This window comes from Balaenoptera physalus, assembly GCF_965194825.1.
Source record: "Balaenoptera physalus genome assembly, chromosome: 1".
NCBI lineage: Eukaryota > Metazoa > Chordata > Mammalia > Artiodactyla > Balaenopteridae > Balaenoptera > Balaenoptera physalus.
This window is the reverse complement of record NC_138882.1, coordinates 65,602,547-65,623,670: the sequence shown is the minus strand read 5'-3', so window position 1 is coordinate 65,623,670 and position 21,124 is coordinate 65,602,547. Positions and strand designations below refer to the sequence as shown.

Genomic DNA, 21,124 nt, shown 5'->3' with positions numbered 1-21,124 from the left:
ACAAGCTGTCACCCTGAAAACTGGAGAGACAGACAAATATGGAGGATTATAGTTTATTAGGAGCAGAGCTGCAGCTGGAGCCTTGCAGGAACATGTAAAGGGCAATTGACTAATTATTGGTGACTGGGCCCGGACTAGCTTAAGAGAGAAATTTGTCTGGGGGCCCCCACACTTTCCTGAGTTTTATGTCCAGGAGCCTCACCAGGTTCTCAGGGTGAATATGGGAGAAAAATCCCTTCATACATCCAGAAGGGGAAGGGGAAAATTAACCATTTTTAAATAAGCCCAGCGTGCTCTGTTCTCCTTAACAAAAGCCTGCTTTTAAGGAAAACTTATTTTACCAGAACTTAACCAACTCGGGTTTTACCAGAGCCTAACTGACCTGGGGGAAGGGAAAAACCCAAGTCCAACTTCCTCATCGTGTCTCAGTTAACAGGGAAGGAGGAAAAAACTGAGAAGTACTTGTGAAGGTCATAGCTCAGGAACACAGGCTAAACCAATGAGACTTAATCATAGATTATGAGATGCTTATCCTCCCCCAAGAGTTTTCAACATATCAAAGAGGCTCCTATGTAATAACATGGACTTACAGCTAAAAGAACTGCAAGCCTCCAGTCGTGTTTAAGAGAGTCTCTAGGGAAATCCAAAGACAACAGGGGAGACAAAAACAAACACACTGTAAGAAATTTTAGCCTCTAACACCTCAGCTAGAGCAAACAGTAAACACAGCCTAACTCCTAGCCCAATAAATATTAAACCTCATACTAAAGGTCCATTTACCTCAGTTCCTTTTACCCAATAGCTCATTTCCGGCTTTTAACAAAAAACTACAAAGCATGCTAAAAAGAAAAAAATACATTTTGAAGAGACAGAGTAAGCATCAGAACTAGACCCAGATATGGCAGAGATTTTGGAATTTATCAAATTGAGAATTTAAAATAACTATGATTAATATGCTAAGGGATTTAATGGGAAAAGTATACAATGTGCAGGAAAAGATGGGTAATGTCAGCAGAGAGATGGAAACCCTAAGAAAGTATCAAAAGGAAATTCTAAAAATAAAACACACTGCAATAGAAGTCAAGAATGGTTTTGATAGGCTCATCAGTAGGTTGGACACAGCCAAAGAAAGAATAAGTGAACATGAAGATATGTCAGCAGAAACTTCCTAAACTGAAAAGCAAAGAAAAAAATAGGGAAAAAAATAACTATGAAAAGACTACAACAGGTATAACATACACATAATGGAAATACCAGAAGAAGAAGAGAAGGAGAAAGGAACAGAAGAAATATTTGAAGTAATAATAGTTGAGAATTTCCCCAGATTAATTACTGACAGCAAACAACAGATCCAGGAAGCTCAGAGAATACCAAGTAGGAAAATATCAAAAAACTACACCTAAAAATATAATTAAACTACAGAAAAACAAAAACAAAAAGAAAATCTTGAAAGAAGCCAAAGAGGGAAAAACTATCTTTCCTAAGGAGAAACAAGGATAAGAATTACATTGGACTTCCCTTTAGAAACCTTAAAAGCAAGAAGAGAATGGAGTGAAATATTTAAAGTGTTGAAAGAAAAAGCATCCCTGTGGCAGAGACAAAAATCCAGGTCCCCCTTTTCAATGTGTGGAGCTGTCACTGGAAAGTGACTGCCTAGATATACTCTATATTTCCCAGCCCCTTCTCATATAAATGTCACTATGTAACTGATCCTAACCAATGGAATGTAAGCAAAAGAGATATGTGTCACTTTAGGGCTAAAAAAAAAGGGGGGTGTACATTCTCCATTTTCTCTTTCCTCTTCACTCTGATGGTTGAAGAAAATCAGAAGGCCTGAGGGTGTGGCAGAGCCACAAGATGGAAGGAACCTGGGTCTCTAAATCACAGCATGGAGGAGAGTCACCTGTGGACCAGGAACACCCACAGAGGACTGTTACATAAATGAAGGATACATTTCTATTGTTTGAGCCTTTATACATTTGGGAGTCTGTCTGTAGTCTCTACAGTATGCCCCCCTTATCCATGGTTTCACTTTCCACAGTTTTAGTTACCCATAGTCTACCATGGTCTGAAAATATTAAATGGAAAATTCCAGAAATAACTCATAAGTTTTAAATTGTGCACTGTTCTGAGTAGCATGATGAATTCTTGCACCATCCCCCTCCATCTTGCCTGGGACAGTGAATCATCCCTTTGTCCAGCATATCCTGCCCATTAGTCACTTAGTAGCCATTTCAATTATCAGACTGATTGTCTCAGTATCTCAGTGCTTGTTTCAAGTGGTACTTATTTTACTTAATAATGGCTCCAAAGTGCAAGAGTAGTGATGCTGGTAATTTGGATATGCCAAAGAGAATCACAAAGTGCTTCCTTTAAGTGAAAAGGTGAAAGTTCTCAACTCAATAAGGAAAGTAAAAAAATCATATGCTGAGGTTGCTAAGATATGGTAAGAACGAATCTTCTATTCATGAAATTGGCAAGAAGGACAAAACCCATGCTAGTTTTGCTGTTGCACCTCAAACTGCAAAAATTATGGTCACAGTGTATGATAAGTGGTCAGTTAAGATGGAAAAGGTATTAAATTTGTGGGTGGAAGACATGAACAGAAAATGACTCAGTACTAACTGTGGTTTCAAGCAGCCACTGGGGGTCTTAGATCATGTCCCCTGCAAACAAGGGGGGACTACTGTACTACACTCAGTATTACAATTCTCTTTGCTTTTTTTCTAGAGAAACCTCTACCTGTTCCTTAATCCTCTGAGTTGCTCTAACAACACACTGCCTCTCCAGGAACCTTCTAACCCTTCCAAGAACTGTCCGGATCAGGGTTTTCCTTACCATTTTATCAAGATCTCCCAGGAATAGTTTCAGGCTTTACTGGGAATATGAATGTAGACCTCATATCTTGATCTTCCTCTGAAGTGCCAGAATCCCAGGGAAGAGAAAGATACAGCCAGCAGTTACATGCCCTCCCCCCATTTGGTTCTTTATTTCTCCACTCCCAATTTCGGATTCCCTTGTCCACATATCTGAGGATTTCCACCATGAAATTGCAACTCTCCTTTCCCCTGCCACAGAGCATCCCCAGGAGGGCCAATGATGGGAGCTCTAAGTCCAAGGTTGCCTGTTGTCACTGTCTCAATTAGCTTTCACCACAAAAATGCTACCTAACCAGCCACCTGAGGACTCAATAGCTTAAAACAAAACAGTGATCTCTTCTCAGGTTCACAGGATGGCTGTGCAGCACAGGTCTAATTCTGGAGCCCAGGCTGGAGGGGTAGTGACTAACTAGGCATGATTTTGTCATGGCAGAGGACAAAAGCTACCAGAGATATAAGTGAGAATATGTGAGACCTTCTATGACCCATGTTCAGGATTCACATGTAGTCACTTCCACCTACATTCAATCGGCCAAAGCATGTCACATGGCCATGCCAAGTGAAGAGGCACTGAAGTACGTTCTGCACAACTGAGACCTCAGCAAGGTGTGCTATGTAACAGCAGGGTGTACTACCACAGAAACACAAAGAAGCAAGACCATTAATTCAATCTACCACAGTCCCTGAGAGATGGAGCAATGGGGGCCAGTAGCTATGCTGTCTGAGGGCCATGGAGCCTGTACTGAAGGTCAGAAATGTGTATTAACCAGCAGACACTACAGTTCAAGAGGTATTTTGTGGGACTTGGGCTCTTTGGAATCCCTATGGTTTGTGTATTGCAAAAATTCAACAGAAGGAAAGATGAAGTCAGACCAATCACATCATTAAAGAACTATCATGTTGATTCCATAGGTGTTCTGTTCATAATTATTAACCACTTACTAACAGATATCCATCCTACCAAAGTACCAAAGCCATGCACCATTTCAAAGACTAGCTTCAGTCACTCCCCTTTCAGACTAAGCCAAAGTCTTACGGAGAAAGGAATCACTGAATGATAGAGCTGAGGGGAAGCTCAGACAATTAACTAGCTCAACCCCCTCTTTCTGAAGATGAGGAAACTCAAGCAGAGACAAGTGATGTGACTTAGCCACAAACATGAATGTCTGCAGTGTGCTGTGCTGACCCCAGCACTTTGTTCCTATGAGTAAGTCGTGTTAGCAGTTGTGGACTTCTACAAAGGTGGGCCTATGACAATAACTGAGATCATGGGGCTGTGGGTTCAAAGTCAAGAATTCAGGTGGGACACTGTTGGTTGGCCTCTTCCCAGGGAAAACCTAATCAAAGCTGCATGAGAACAGTGGGGCTCTCAGAACCTAAAACCCTAGCATAATATTCCTCTTTGGTTATCTCATAACCTGTATCAATACTTTTTTTGTAAGAAGGTGAGCTGTCAGCAGTGCCCCTAGCACCCTTCTCCTTCCTGACTCCCTCCTCACCTTTCCATTTGAACCAGCCATTTTCTCAGAAAAGATGGGAATGTCAATCAATTTGAGCTAAGATGTCACACTTGCTCTAAAAATGTTAACTTTATACACAAAAAGAATTGTGCGTAAAAACAAACAAAAAATCCTAATATCTACCTCTCTCCCAATATTTGAATCTACTGTTCTCCATTGATTAGACCTCTTTGGTCTTGGTCTTTGGTTGTCCGCCATAATTACACTTCAAAGACGCGATTGTCATACTACATTTTATATATTGAGAGCTCCACAGTTCCACTGTAGCCTCTCCATGGCAGACAGAAATCAAAGTCACATATAAATAAATACAGGAATGGCGACAAAAACTCGGAGAAATCTTTCCCTGCAGGCACTCAGGTCTCAGGGACAGTCTGAAAATTTTGACAAAATTCTCTCCTTGACCAAATTTTAGTCAGGCTCCTCTGAACCCTCTTTTCCACTAGGCCTCTGCATGGGACACATACACACCCCCTACGGTCCTCAGCCCTCCCAGCCCAGTTTTAGCAAGAATCCTGCTAAATCAGTTTAGAGAGAACCCCCCACCCTGGATATCCGATCAACCTGGCTTGCCATCAGCAAGCATCCCGTTAAATCGGTTTAGCAAGAGTCCCTCTACCCTTCTTGTCTCCTCTTAGTATTCCATCCACTGACCTCCTCACTCCGAGGTGGGTGCTAATTCCCCAACTAGTCTTTGCTGTATTCAGAGTTGAGCCGGAGAGCTCAGCTCTATTGCGATAGTCTTGCCAGCTATCTCAATAATCCCGAATAAAGTCCTACTTTTCCGCTTTAACAATTGTCAGAATAATTTCTTCTTTAATGAGTTCCCAACAAAAAACCAAACCCGGGATCTCTTTCTAGAATGAGAATAGATTCAGGGCTTCTCCGCTCACTTTTGTTGTATTGTCCACAGAGCTGCACGCAAATTCTTTGAACATTTTGGAGAAGATCCTTCTATACAGTTACTTCCTCCATGGCATTACGCATTTGGGATTTAACACGCAACAACTACAAAAATCAGGAAGTTCCTTCCACATGTATATTACGTACGAAGTTCTGCCAGAATATGCATATGCATGCTTCCCGAAAGATCCTAGACCTCTCCTCACTCCCCCCAACCCCCTCGCTGGTCTACTCTTCATAACACATTCCTTGCAGCATGCCTTAGCGTGCCTCGAGTGCTCGTCCAAGCAAGTGCAAAGCAGTGGTTCATGCAAATAAGCGCATGAACGTGTGCACCCTGGCTACATTCAGTTCAAACATAAATCCGGGCTCTTCCTGCCTCATCTATGCTGAGGTCGCACATGGTGCACAGGAAACTGCACCAGGGGGAGCGGAGAGGGCAGAGAGCACCACTACTCAGGCCAGCGAGGCGGAGCCGGGCGGAGGGTCGGGAGCTCAGCCAGGAGGAGCGCGCGGCGCGGACCGGCCGGAAGCCACGCCGGGAGGAGGGTCGGGAGCTGGCGCGGGCGCCGTCCCCCGGCGCCGCAGCGGCCCGCTGACATCAGCCGCGCTCCTCCCCTCGCCTCCCAACACCCTCAGCTCCCGGCCGGACCCTCCCTCCTCCCACCACGTGTCCTCCCCGCTCCCTCCCGAGGGGCCGCGCGCACGGGAAGCCGGAGAGACGGGAAGGATGGCGCTGTGACAGCCCGGCCGGAGCCCTCGGCGTCTCCACCGCGGCCCCGGCCCACGCCCCGGCTCTCGGCCCGGCGGTGAGTGCGCGCGGGCCGGCGGGCTGGCGGGGCGGGGGCCGGGGGCGACACGGCCCCTCCCTCGGGCCCCCGGCGGTTGGGCCGCGGCGGGGGCGGGGGGTCCCAAGGCTGCAGCTGCAACTGCCGCCGCCACTGCCTTTGTTGCGGGCCCGCCGGGGAAGGCAGGCGGCGCCGGCCCCGGCCGCTTGGCAGGTGCGCTGGGGCCGGGAGCGGGCCAGGCGGGGAGACGGGCCGGGCCGGGCGCGGGCAGGGGGGCGGCAGGAGCGCTCCCGGCGCGGGGCCGCGGAGAAAGGGAAATGGGACAAGATGGCTGGAGAAACCGGAGCGCGCCCGGGGGCGCGGCAGCGGCGGCGGGCGGGGCGCCGGGCGGGTGGGCGGTGGCGGCAGAGGATACCTCTTCGCCTGCACCTTCGCCGCGGGGCGGCGCCCCCATCCCCCCATCTCCCTCCCGGGAGCCGGTGGGGGAGGCCGCGGCCAAGTTCGGGCCCCAGCTCCAGGGATCTGAAGCCTGTTCCACCCGCCCCAGACCTATCCTGCCGCATTCGCCCGTCCTTTTTGAAAATATCGAAGAAGCAGACTTTGAACTCCGGAAGGATCTTTTCTTTGGAAGCCCGGGAGGATGCGGCCCACAAGATGCACGCTCACTCCACACCTAGGAATTGCCCGCGCCCCTAGAGGGCAGGAGCGCGGCCCTTTGTACTGGCCTAGGAGCTGGGCGAGAGAATTTGCAGAAGAGAGGGAATTTGCGGCCCAGAGGCAGCGAGTCTTCCCAGTGGCGGTGGGCCCAGAGCCTGGCCCCAGCTGATTTCTGCACCTTCTTGGGTGTCCACGCATTACCCCTCACTAAGGATCACCGACTCCTGGGCTTGGAAAGTCGCTTAAGGCAGAACACTCTTATTTTCTGACCTGGCTCATGGACAGAACCTTTGAATCTGGAAAATCCGGGCACTCTGGGCCAACCAACCTCCTGATGCTGAACTGGCCCTGTAGGAACAACCCAGTTGAGCGAGTGCTCTATCTGTGTTCAAATGCCTTCATTGAAAGGAAGCCAACACCGCTGTCTTGCTGCCAATTCCATGTTTGGGTGGCACTGGCTGTGAGAAAGTTCTGCCATTTGATGCACTCTTTAAAACCTCTTCCTGGAATGTTTACTCAGCGGCCTGTTCTGCCTTTGGGTCTCTACAGAACCAGTCTGGTCTCTCTTACACAGATAGCTTTTTAAATATTTGAAGGCAGCCAGGTATGCTATCTGCCTGCAACCCTCTTCTTATCATAATTAAATATGTCACCTTCCAGCTTCCTGGTGCTTTCCCTGAAACCCTTCCTCCCCAGGCCTGGCCCTGTCCCCTTCCATTGTTCCAGCTGAACTGTGCTTGGGGCTAAAAAGGTTTGTGTAGCCTGAGCTGCCCCCATCACAGGCTTTAAAGAGTTCACACTAGCACCTGATTTTTCTGAACTGAATCTTGCTTGCAGAGATGGAGTCCACAGCCTACCCTCTCCATTTGACCCTGAAAGAAGAGGAAGAAGAAGAAGAGATTCAGAGCCGGGAACTGGAGGATGGCCCCACAGATATGCAGAAAGTCCGAATCTGCTCAGAAGGCGGATGGGTAAGTAAGAAGGTGTGGAGTCCACACATAGCTATGAGGGGCAGGCCTGGGAACCAGGCTTGTACTAAGTCTCTTCCTCAAGCAGACATAGGAAGTAAAAATAGCCTAGCCCGGTGTGTTTGCATTCCTGAGAAAACAGTTCTGTGGCTTTAAAAGGCACAGTGAAGAATGGAGGAACTGGTTATGGGAACAGTCCCTTCAGGCATGCAGCTTCAGGCACGCCATCAGGATCGGAAGTCCAAGAGGCCACGACTGTGTCTCTCTCCTGTACCCATGGGTTCCCTATGTCCTGCTCAGTGCCAGGCACCTTGTAGACACCAACCAAATCTCCGCTGACCTATGTGAAAGAAAAATTGTTCTGGCATTTGTTAAGATGATAAGGAAGACTATTCAGGACTATTGAGATAGGTTTCAAGACTGTCACAATAGGGGAGAGAGATCAGGCTCAGCAAGTGGGGATTTATAGCCAAGGAGCAGAGCGGAGGGCTCAGTGGATGGAAAATTACTAAGGGGAGACATCCACGGTGGGGAGTTCTTTCTAAACTGACTTAGCAGGATTCTTGCTAAAACTGGTCTGGGCAGACTGAGAACCGGCGGTGGGTATGTATGTGTCCAAGATAGAGGCCTAGTGGAGAAGAGGGCTCAGAGGAGCCTGACCAAAGTTTGGGTGAGGAGAGAGTCTTTATCACCTACCGCTGGTTGAAGGGAACCATTTAAGTAAGTCTTGGGGCACTGAACTGACGTGAGGAGAGCTTTATGAGACGAGGCCAGTTGGTTCTGTGTGAACACCTCTTACAGTAGTTGACACAGGAGAGAGCTGCATTTCCAGCTGGTCCTGGATGGAGGGATTGGGATGGTAGGCAGCAGTGAATAGGGAGCATATCCAAACAGCATAGTGTGATAGCATTAGAGTAAACTTATAAAAGTGTAAATGCAACAGATACTTATAGTCATCGTTATGTACATTATTCACAGTACTTACTGGACTTCATGATAATTGGGCATGAATGGTAAACATTTTAAAGAAGCAACAAAATGACATTCCTTTTCTCTGCTTAGTTTTCCACTGTGTATGAATGTCATCGGTATACATATCCTTTGTTTCCAATGAGAGATCTGTATTCATAGAATCATGGTCCTTCTAAACTATCCAGTCCCGCTCCGCTCCCACTGCACGGGGTGCAGCAAGGTTATCTACTTTGCCCCTAGGATACACATGTACGCTGACATTTGTTCTTAAAAACACCTCTTGAGGTGGAACCTTAAAAGTAGTGCATTTTGTTGTATGTATGCTATACTTCAATAAAAACAATTTAAAGCAATACAACACCAGGCTCTGGTTTTGCTTATCTAGCTGTGGAGGCTGGATTGCATTTGTCTCTTCGGCCCACCCTGGCCTCCTCCCCAGTTCAGATCCATGCAGCTGGGGAGATTTTGGAGAGCAGGCGTCAGTCCCATCTAGCCCTGAGCAAGAACTCATGGCTTTGAGGCTGCATTGGCCAACTGAGAACATCTACACAGAATGGAGAAGTGCGCAAAACAGGTGCGGTAGAAGCGAACATGTGAGTGTATTGGGACAACACAGAGAGGAGCAAGGTGAGGCCCATGCTTGGCTGGGAAAGAAGGAGGTAACCAGAGGAGCTGGAGGAGGGGGACTGGCATGTGTGGCACCCAGGCAGTCTGCCATCCTCCGCAGCTACTGAGCACAGTGCTGGGTGTTATTAAGGCAAGATCCCTAGTCTCGCGGGGGTACTAGTCTTGTGAGGAAGATAGGGAAGTAAATCTAATTAACTGCACAGTATCTGGAGTTCTGTGGGGGAAATCAGCTCAGGACGGGCTCTGCTGCAGGCTGGAGAACTGGAGAAGGCAGGCAGGGACCTGGTCTGGAGCAGTAGGCAGTTTTGCCCCCAGCCCCATCCCCCCCAGGGGCGTCTGGGTGGAGACGTTTTTGGTTGTCATGACTCGGGGTGGGGCTTGGGGAGTGGGAGATCCTACTGGCATCTCCTGGGTAGAGGCCAGGGACGCTGCTACCCATCGGTGATGCACAGGACAGCTCCCACAACGAAGAATTATCTGGCCAAAAATGTCAGCAGTGCTGAGGTGGGAAAAACCCTGCTCTAGAGCATTAAAACTAGGGGAAGAAAAGAATCGAATATGTATTTTGGTTGTTTGGGATTGTGTTAGAGTGATCAGTAAAAGCTTTTCAAACCAAAGAGTCATGCTGTATATTAGGGTAATATTTCGTGGGAGAATTGGAGTAGAAATCCAATTTCAAGTTGAAAAAAGGGAAACTGTATTTCGAACCAAGGCTTAGGAATAGGTGGAAGCAGCCAAGGGAAGGGAGGGTGTTGCCCTCCAGGCAGCCAGAAGCAAAAGCACTGGAGAGGAAAGCTGGTGTGTGCAGAGTCAGGAGCAGCTCCTGCAGCTGGAGCCTGCAGTGCATGTCAGGGAGTGGAGGGGATGGGCGAGAGAAGCAGAGGGGGCCAGGGGACCGAGCCAGCCCTGCGGGGGAGTGTGCTGCGCCCAGGAGTCTGAGCTCCCTCCCTAGCAGCTCTGAGGGAGAAGTCTTCGGCTCGTCTTTCTAAGGGACCCTAGGGTTTGGCTTGTCTTTCTAAGGGACCCTAGGGTTTGCTACCGCCACCAGGCAGAGGCCACTTGGCCTAAGTGGCCGGCCGAGAAAGCACGGGCTTGGGAATCAGACTTGCTAACTCTGTGACCTTGGGCAAGATACTTATCAGCCCTGTTTCCTCACCCATAAAACTGGGGTGGTGATCCCCGTATCCCTGTATTATTTAAAGGATTCGGTAAGATAACACATTTAACCACGTAAGAGGGAGCGCCCTACACAGTGCCTGGCATACAGCAGGCACTCTATCAGTGCACCGGTCCCAGCCCTCTAAGTGCTGTCTTTGCTGGGTGGTCATGCAGCTCTGTCAGCGAGCCTGGGCAGCGTGTAAGTACTTTAGGACGGTTACCCTTGGAGATAAGCGTTGGAACGCCAGCTCGTGGGACCGAGTGAGGCAGCGCACAGAAGCTGAAGGAAGAACACCTGTCTGATGAGTCCTTGGCCTTCTGAGGGAAGGGAGGAAGGCGGGGATCGAGGGCCTCTACCTGTGAGGCCAAGCAAGGGTGTCCAGGGGTTGGATGCCGGCTGCCTGATTTCTGAGTTTGGCCCAGGGCTGGCCCTGTTTACCTTCTGCCGTGCTCGGCTAGATAAAAGGCCTCTGTGGAGAGAGGGGAGGCCTGCACAGCAGGGCTGGCTGAAGGCTTGCTCAATTCTCACAGAAGGTTGCTGCGAGGAGGATTCCTAAGCCACTGCACTGTGCGCCTCTGGAGCATAACGTGGGCTTGTCTGAGGATCCTCCGGGGCTCAGTCACAAATGGGAGGAGAGGACTCCAGCCCCAGCCTCCAGCTGCCTTCTCACCGCTCCGGGGCTGCTGGTATTTTTACCAGGCCCAGGACGTGTTACCTTCTACAAGGATCGATGTGGGTAGCCCCTCTGAAATGACAGGCATAGCCAGTCCTGTGTCCTGTTTTATCAGCAAAGGGAAAGGGACTATAAATAGGTATGGCCTAGATCTGGAATTTCCTAGGGAGAGAAAAGGCCAAAGGGAGAGTTGTTTAAAAGCCTGGGAAGTGGGATGGGGTGGGATGGAAAATTCCTGGCTGCCTGGCTTTCCAGATTGATGAAGTCTGAGCGGAGCCTAGAGACCAATCCGTTTGTACCTCCTGGTATTTTACACTAGGGATTTTTGTCCATTCTTACTCCAAAGAGTAAGTTCAGTTTTGTGACAGATAAATTTTAACGATTATTTGAAGCTATTCCAAGTGGAATAAGAGAAGGGAAGTTCAGAGGTTATTTGCTTAAATCTTTGATTCAAGAACACATTTTTAAGGGATTACTACCTACAGGAAGTGTTCTAGGCTTAGGGAAACAAAACGGAATAAGCCCAGGTTCTGCCCTCAGTGAGCCAATATTCTAGTGGAAGAAGCAGACAGGTAAACCAAGAGGACTCTGCAGTGTGATAAGTGCCACCAGAGCCTTGAGCCCAGGGCGTCACAGGGCACACAGCCTGGGTTGGGACCAGTTCCCCGGGGAACAGGACGTCTGGGCTGAGTCTTGGAAGGTGGGTGGGTGCCAGCCAGGCCAAGAATGGGGAGGACCTCCGAGGCAGCGGAGCACCATGTGCGGGGACACGGAGGGTCTGAGGATGGTTTGTTCAGGGAACTGCAGCAGCTGAGTACCGCTGAGCGTGTGCGGGGTGGGGGCGGAGGCCTGCGAGCTGGTTACCTGGGAGGCCCCTCTGCCCTCTGTAAGGGCGGGAGCCTTGAAGTCAGACAGTGCTGTGTCCCACTCTCAACCCTGCCGTTATTGGCTGTGTGACTTTGGGCCAGAAACGGGGCTGCTCTGAGCCAGTTTCCTCCTTAATTAAATGGGGCTGTGGGGGGAAATAAGGGAAGCAGTTACGGGGCCTTTCCTAGGAGGTTCTCCCTATGTGGAAGAGGCTGTGAGGGTGGGGAGGGACGAGGTGGGCTTCGTGAATAAGGAAGAAGGGCCAGGAGATCTAGATGATTGATGGCCGGGTGCCTGAAGAAGCTGCAGGCGGTGCAGACACTGAACTTTTCTAAGCAGATGAAAAACAGTACTCTGATCCCCCAGGCCCTAGATTCAGCTATGGGGAATAACTGAAAGCAGCAGCCCAGATCCCTTACCACTGAATACGATGAACTTTGGAGTAGGATTTTTAATGACTGAAAGAAAACACATAGTAAAAAGAAAAGCAGATAGTTGAACAAGATGGGGTTGGTCTGGGTGGCTTGGCTGCGTTTGGCTGCTCAGGCACCCCCTGTCCCACTGGCCCATGGGGGTGGGGAGGTAGGTGAGCCAGGAGCAGGAGTAGAGCCCTCTTCTCTGTCCTTAGGGCTTCCTGCTGCGGGTCTAGGCATCAAAGCAAAGCAGTCTGCTCTAGTATCTCATTACATAAATTGAAGCTCTAATTAGCCCTTTTGTCCTCCCCCTCCCCCTCCTCCTCCTCCCCCTCCCCCCTCCTCCTCCCCCTCCTCCTCCCCCCACTGGCCCCTCCCTGGCAGCTTTGGGTTCTGAGTCAAAAACTGGGGCTAGTGCCCTGCAGATGGAGACTAGTGCCCAGGAGGCCCCCAACACCCTCCTGGGCTGAGGATCTGTGACCAAGGGAGAGCAGGGTTGTGTTGGTGGGGCAGCTGTCTCAGGGTGTTTCCTTGAGCGTGGTTGGTTCTGGCTCTGGGTGGGGGCTGAGCCGTGATCAGCTCTCCCTGCTGGATGTGAGGATCCAGTGTCTCCCAACCAGTACGGGGGGCTTTTCTTCTCAAGGTGCTGCTCTCCGTATCTGTGGATGCCGGGGGAGGAGAGCACTCAGCAGGGCACGGAAGACCTTGTTTTTGTCTTGGTTTTGCTTCTCGGAGGAGCCGTGTGACTGAGGACAGACGTTTCCCCGGGCCCAGGCCCTCGCCTGTGGGATGAGGGTGTGTGATCTGTGTGTGCACGTGCCTACTAGTCGTTGAGAAAGGCCTGTTCACTGTTCCAGGTGCCAGCCCTATTCGATGAGGTGGCCATATATTTTTCCGATGAGGAGTGGGAAGTGTTGACGGAGCAACAAAAGGCCCTCTACCGGGAGGTCATGAGGATGAATTATGAAACTGTCCTGTCCCTGGGTAAAGCTTTGTTTTCCTTTGTCTCCTAGAAGCTCTGAGCCCAGAGAATTGTTTCCATGTCTCTCTTCTCTGGTGTATCCAACATCCCTCTCTCCTGAACTTGGAGTCTGTCCCCTCAATGCCTGTGCCCATTTAATTTCCTGTTTTTGATTTAGGCAGGATATAAATATTGTGTCCTTCTACTCAGCAGCTTGTGCCAGCTCTCAGAACCATCCTCATTCAACCCAGGCATTCTCATCAAAAAAAAGAAAAAATAAGATATAATCTAAGAAATGTCACCATGGGTCTGGGCCTGTGCTTCATATGTTCCTTAGGAGGGAAGACAGGTCTCATTGTTACCCTGTCAGCCTTAGAAGCTTGCGGACATATTCTCGAAGAATCCTTGCTCCCTTCCCAGCATTGATATCCATATTATTGGAATGTAACCATATTATTAGAATGTAACCATTTGGAGGGATTTCCCCATTTGCTCATCAGGGTACCAGAGCGCTCATTAGATCCACGGCTGCACTCACCCACTTGCCTGCTAAATGCAGTTCCTTTTTGTTGTTGCTAGTACATTAGCAGAGATTCATAAATCCCCTTGGACAGACCTATTTCCCATCATATTTTTTCTTTAAGTATCCCTGAGCCCTTTCCCCCCACCTTTCATAAATCTGCATATTGAGAAGACTGTGGTGGGGTGGGAGTGGAGGGGAGGGTTTCTTAAGTATTATAAAGCACTTATTTTGGCAGTGTTCCAAGACAGTAACACACAGCTGTTACCTGTTTTATTTCCTATAAACAGAATTCCCATTCCCTAAGCCCGACATGATCACTCGGTTGGAAAGGGAGGAGGAGTCTCAGAATTCTGACGAATGGCAGTTCCAGGGAGGAACCTTTGCAGGTACTATGATTAACCCAATTCAACATCCGTCCAATGGGAGAATAATGAAGACGAATTTTAAGTTTCCAGGTACATTCTGTGGGGTATTTAAGAGTAAGGCAAGGTTGTGAGGCAGAAAGATTATGGGCTTTGGAGTTTCAGAATCTCCTTTCCTATGCTATGTGACCTTAGGCGACTTCATCCACCTCTCTGAGCCTCCATTTCTTCACCTGTCGACTGTCAGTAATAAATCTCAACATGCACCTTTGTATGCAGGTGACCCAAATTGAAGTTTGTATGGCTTTGGTCCAGCGCACATCCTGGGTGCCTTGGTGGCACACCACACACCTCTGAAAACGAAGGAAAATAGTGTGACGAAGCATGCATCCAGGGTTATTTACTTGGCTTCCTGTCTACTTAATCTTGGATAGAAAAAGCAATAGCAGCTGTAGTACATATTTGAGCAAATATGTCTAAAGAAACACTTGGTCTTATATCAAGATACATAGTTAGAGGGCAGGAGTTGGATAAATACAGCTTCCCAACAGCCAGAGTGGTTTGATTTGCCTTCTCTCTGTAAGTAATAGTTTAAAATGCTGTATTTCATTGATTCCAAGACACGTTTTTCCCTCATCACTTTAACATCTCTGCAATTGAGAATGCCTCTTAAAATTGATGGCATGTTATAGTTTCACTAGTAGCTTTTTTTTTTTCTTAATGGCATATAATGGTGCATCTTGCAATTGATGGCATCTTAGTTTTGGTGAGATATGGTAATTTCTGTGAGTCGTATTCAACTTCTGTGGCCACCTTCTAAACAGAAACATACAATGAAACCCAGTTCTGACATTGGTATGCAAGAACCATACTTCTGCCTTATAAGCTTAACTTTGCTAAGTGTGGTATTGCTATAGATTTTCTTGGTTTAAAGGATATGATTCAGCCCATGATGATACAAATTCTGTAATATTATGTGGTAAAATGGGTTATAATTGGCTTCTCGTCCAGGTAAAGATGATTTTGACCCAAGCATGGCCCACACAGTTAGTATGTGATCCAAGCTTGTTGCCTGTATTCAGTTTCCAGCTCTGCCACTTCCTAGCTCAGCTGCCTTGATGCATTACTTAATTTCTCTAGACTCACCTGCAAAGAAGAAATGAACAAAATAAATAAAAAAGTTATTGTGAGAATTAGATGTGGTAATCCATGGGAATTGGCACAGGGGTAAGGACTTCGTAAGTGTTACCTGTTATTAGAGCTACTGCTTTTAGTGAATTTGAGATTAAGGTATTCTTGGTATTTCGACCAAAAAAAAAAAAAAAAAAAAAAACCAGGGAATGAGCCAGAAATCATTTTACTTACGGGCACTATCTTTGCCCCTCCCTGTCTGTCTGCCAGAAAATGAAGAATCTGACGTGAAGCCCCCAGATTGGGTGGGCCCGGTGAACACGGCCTCCCAGTTTCCCCAGCCTCAGCACCTGGACAGCTATGGCCTCCGTCTGCCTCGGGACATCACAGAGCTGCCCGAGTGGGGCGAGGGGTACCCCTTCTACATGGCCATGGGCTTCCCCGGCTATGACCTCTCGGCAGACGACCTGGCCGGGAAGTTTCAGTTCAGCCGGGGCATGCGCCGCAGTTACGACGCGGGGTTCAAGTTAATGGTGGTGGAGTACGCCGAGAGCACCAACAACTGCCAGGCGGCCAAGCAGTTCGGGGTGCTGGAAAAAAACGTCCGCGACTGGCGCAAAGTGAAGCCGCAGCTGCAGAACGCCCACGCCATGCGGCGCGCCTTCCGGGGCCCCAAAAACGGGCGCTTCGCCCTGGTGGACCAGCGCGTGGCCGAGTACGTTCGATACATGCAGGCCAAAGGGGACCCCATCACCAGGGAGGCCATGCAGCTGAAAGCTCTGGAGATCGCCCAGGAGATGAACATTCCGGAGAAAGGGTTCAAGGCCAGCTTGGGCTGGTGTCGAAGAATGATGCGAAGGTATGACTTGTCTCTGCGGCATAAGGTGCCGGTGCCCCAGCAGCTGCCGGAAGACCTGACCGAGAAGCTCGTCACCTACCAGCGGAGCGTCCTGGCTCTGCGCAGGGCACACGACTACCAGGTGGCTCAGATGGGAAATGCTGACGAGACGCCCATTTGCTTAGAGGTGCCCTCGAGGGTGACTGTGGACAACCAGGGTGAAAAGCCCGTCTTGGTCAAGACACCAGGCAGGGAGAAACTGAAAATCACAGCCATGCTTGGTGTCTTGGCAGATGGGAGGAAGTTACCTCCGTACATCATTCTGAGGGGCACATACATCCCCCCCGGGAAGTTCCCCAGTGGCATGGAAATCCGTTGTCACCGGTACGGATGGATGACGGAGGACTTGATGCAGGACTGGTTGGAAGTGGTGTGGAGGCGGAGAACCGGCGCAGTGCCCAAGCAGCGAGGGATGCTGATCCTGAACGGCTTCCGGGGCCACGCCACTGATTCGGTGAAGAGCTCCATGGAAAGCATGAGCACCGATATGGTCATCATCCCGGGGGGCCTGACCTCGCAGCTGCAGGTGTTGGATGTGGTGGTCTACAAACCCCTGAATGACAGTGTCCGGGCCCAGTACTCCAACTGGCTCCTGGCGGGGAACCTGGCACTGAGCCCCACGGGGAACGCCAAGAAGCCGCCCCTTGGCCTCTTTCTGGAGTGGGTCATGGTGGCGTGGAATAGCATCTCAAGCGAATCCATCGTCCAGGGGTTCAAGAAGTGCCACATCTCTAGCAACTTGGAGGACGAGGATGACGTCCTGTGGGAAATCGAGAGCGAGCTGCCAGGAGGAGGGGAACCGCCCAAAGAGTGCGACACTGAGAGCCTGACAGAGAGCAACTGAGGGATAGCCAAGGTAAGCAGTCGGGAGGAACTGCCCGGCGCCTACCCTGAGGGACGTGTTGGGTTCCGCAAACACCTTTTCTCTTGCCATTATTTTCCTCTGTTTCCGAGAACTCTTCGAGCCCACAGTGCAGTGCTGTAGGTAACAGGCCATCAGCATTTTCTCCTTTATTTGAAACTTTGGTTGCTTGGCTTATTTCATGGGTATTTTGTATAATGCATGAAGTGAACAAGGAGTGAGCTCCCAGAACATTTAATCTGAGAGCCGTAATTATCGCTGAAATTATTTGGGCCTGAAAGAGTGTAGTCTGACATGGCTCCGATAAGAAAAAGTTTTGTCTGCAAAACCAAAATTTTTCTTCCCCTTATAAATCGTGCTGAACATTTAGGGCCAGTGTGTGTACCTGATTCACTTGGAGCGGCCGTGCTCGCCTTGGCTAGCCTGTAGGGCTGGGACGTAAGGACGCATGTGCCTTCGGACTGTGTCCCCTGGGCCTCGGGTCTCCGTCCTGGGGTGGTGTGCAGTAGCCCAGTGGGGAAGGAAAGAAATAGCTTATGCCTGCTTCTCCCTGGGAGTTCAAAAGTGTGTTTTAAACCATCATCTTATTCTCATGACATTCACATGGAGTGAACAATTATAATAATTTCACAGACGTTTGAAGGGTGATATTTTTAAATTGAAACTGCACCAAAAAATAAAAAAATAGAAAAAACCAGAATGCTTATCTCGGACTACAGTGAGTAAAGTCTAAGGACTGAGGACGACAGGCCCGAGAATTTTCAGTTGAGTATAGAAGGGCAACAGCTTTAAAAGGAAGTGGGGAGTGGGGGGGCCACCAGATATCGCTAGAGGAGTGAGCCTCCCCACCTGGACCCCTTGAGAGAGGAGAGCGACCACCTACAGTGGGCAGCGTACAGAGAGAACAGACATTTCATTTTACCTTCTTGTTCTCATTTCCCTAATTGTCAGTTCATTTGTTCCTCCAGACAGTGTTTAATATGAAGAGAGCACTCCTTTTACAGAGGACCTAAAAGTATCTTGACGGTTTCTTTTTCTTTCCTTTAAAGTATAATTAGGTATTTCCACCCTACTTGCTTCTTTCTCCAAATGAAATGCTAAGAGAAATCTTCTGTTACACCGCCCCCCTTCATGCTGTGTAAGTTGAAGAGTGACTTATGTCTCCTTCCCTGCCCCCAAATCAAACTGTACTCCTAACATTGAACCACAGTGTTATTCTGAGACCCCTAGAATTACAGAGCCAAGGAGAAGTTCTTACTATTACAGCCAAAATCACCAAAATTGCTTTTTTCCCCTCATGTTCCCTTATTCTTTCACTCCGTGAATTCAGCCTCCCTTTTCTGGTAATCATTACACTGCCTCCACTGGATATCAGGCTTTGAATTATAGTGACTTTTTATCCTTTTTACCTTCCCGCCCCCCACCCCTTGTTAGATAACATTTTTGTGCATTTTTAATTTTCTAAGCTATTTGCTACCCAAAGGACTGGATCAAAAACTGCCAGAAGAGGAAAGGGAGAAAAACAATGCCGGGCTACAGCTATGTACGTAGGCATTTATGTCCGATCCCAGCCATGAGCTTTGGCTCATCTTGACAGCCACAGTTCTCTGTACAGCTGCCCTGTTTTTGAGCTGAGGAAGTGCTAGAAGTAGACAGGGATTCTCATCGAACAAGACATTTTGGAGGCAACATGGGCATAAAACGGCCTCTTCTCATCTGTTTGGAAATCTAATGGAATAAATATGTTCTTGAAAAGTTATACAATGTCTAAAATCCAAGGGTTAACTCACACTTAGGTTCTCTCTGTTTTCCAGCAAATGAACTGTATTTGGAACAGTTGAGGAGGAAAATCCTCAAGAAGATTCCTCGCAGCGTGGATACACAGGGAGCAGCAGGAAGAGGCCATGGGGCTCAGAACAGCCCAGGTCTGGACAGCAGCCTGAGCATCCTGTCTTGGGACACCGCCCACCCTCGCCCCACGTCCATGAGGTGTCAGAAAAGTCTAGGTCCCTTCACTTCATCAGAGACATGATTAGAAAAGAAACTGCTTCTGCCTCATTTCTTGTTTTAGAGATTACTCCATGTGTCCATCAAAAGAAACCTGTAGATAGATAGGAATGAACAAAGGTATTTCCTGGAGAAGAGGCCATTTGTTCAGCACCAATAAGAGACTCATCATACGGGCCCAACTCCACTGGTATTCTTTCTGTGGAGAAAACCTCAAGTCAATGTTTTTTCTTCTGCCTTTAAAAATGCTTCCATTAGTAGAACCTGTCCCCACACAGGTCAAGACAGCAGAGAAGGCTTTGTAGAAATGGTCATTTATGTACACCTGCTACTTACACATTTCCTCTTTTGGAAAAATGAGATGCTAATAATAACAACAAAATTCAGACATACTGGCCTGGTGCCAGCAGATGGCTTTTCTATAGACAAACTAGGTTAGTGTGGAAGATACAGATTAAAATAAACTATGCCGTTTCATTTATCTTCCCAATCTGGTTGGCAGCTAGACTTTTCTAGGGTCTCATTTAATGGCCCTATTTTTCATTATTATTATATTTAATGATAGGGTAGCATTTAGTACACAAGCTCTTCTGTTTCTCAGGCTGCCTGCAGAAGAAGTCACCATAAATTATCTGCTGTCTACATGGTACAAAGCTCATTGACTCATCTGATACTTGTTTTGTTAATTCCTTTACTATTTTTTTCACAAGCGTGGTGAGAGGGCGTGGCCCTTTAGCCACAGCTGTTTGAAGACTTCTTCTATCCTGCAGAAATAGGTGGGAGGTCTTTGAATTTTTACACTAAAGTAATTTGCATTCCCACATAAGTTGAGTGTTATGAAAACATTCCTTCAAAGCTACCTGTGCTACGAAAAATATGCCAGAACTTCATAGACAGAGCCATTGTTAGAAATGTCATTCCAATGTCAGATCTGGTTAACAGGCTATCATAACCACTTTTCCTTCCTGTAGACCCAGCTCATTTGTATATTATACTGTTCTTGGCATTTTGAAACACCTATTTCTACTCAGGTATTCAATTTCCTATTAGTGATTCACCTTCCCCATTTTTTAAAACCAGTTTTCCTCCAAGAGGGGAAATTTCACCTAACTTCTGATATCTGAATAACTTTCAATGTTTGAATCATTTCCCCATTTGCTTTTACCTGTACTGTATTGTCATATCAAACGGCATCTAAATCCAGCTACTTTTCATTCCAGAAGTTTTCATTCCCTCCAATTCCACTTAATTTATCCTCCACTATCCTGGTTCCTAGCCCTTTCCTCTTCGTGTCCTACTTTACTTGCTTTGGGAGCTTAAAGGATTTTATAAGACCTAATTTTTGGTTCCTGCATTGGAGCCATAGTTGTCTTGCAGGGAAGAGTAGAAAATGGGTTCAACTCCTGTTTCATTCCACCAACACCTCCTTGAGTCTCATCGTCAGCTGATTGATAGATGATGCCTTACAGGTTGCTTAGCACTGGAACTTCCCTAGAGTAATGGCTCTACTGTCAGGGTTTTTCTGGGCTCATTCTTCCACTGACTTAATTATGATCTATGCCTAACAGAGCCCCAGTACAACTATTTTGCAGAATGGCTATTACCCTAGAGTTACTATAGCACATATTGAGACATAGTTGTACTCCCCAGTAGATAGGAACTGACTCCGACAATAAACTTTGATAATAAAGACGATAGGCTCTGGTGGTTTTATTTATTATCTGCTAGCCTTATGAAAAGTCACATTTCAAGCTCTTCATTTACACTTTATTTTCCACTCAGTTTGGCACCAATATAATCCACCCTTGAAATGAAAAAGTCTGTTCATGGGATGGCAGTGTAAGTAATGTTGGTGTCTTTAAAGACAAATGTTACGTGTGGTTTTAAACTGGCTTTTAAAGGTAGGGGAAAGGGCCCTGGCAAAAATAGCTTTTTCCCTCCATCAATCAGTCAT

The 21,124-nt window shown here is 48.0% G+C and overlaps 1 protein-coding gene and 1 long non-coding RNA gene across 2 annotated transcripts in view; both read left to right on the top strand.

Annotated features, from left to right (window-relative positions):
* Nucleotides 1-21,124, top strand: part of LOC309649572 — a 284,234-nt gene that overhangs the window by 233,335 nt on the left and 29,775 nt on the right. The gene's annotated exons all lie outside the window — the stretch shown is intronic.
* POGK (pogo transposable element derived with KRAB domain) lies at nt 6,118-20,862 on the top strand. Its single transcript, XM_082437931.1, has 6 exons — nt 6,118-6,303; nt 7,585-7,718; nt 13,284-13,410; nt 14,198-14,365; nt 15,674-17,157; nt 18,978-20,862. The coding sequence occupies exons 2-5, from the start codon at nt 7,587-7,589 to the stop codon at nt 17,143-17,145; spliced, it is 1,899 nt and encodes a 632-aa protein (XP_082294057.1). The 5' UTR covers nt 6,118-6,303; nt 7,585-7,586; the 3' UTR covers nt 17,146-17,157; nt 18,978-20,862.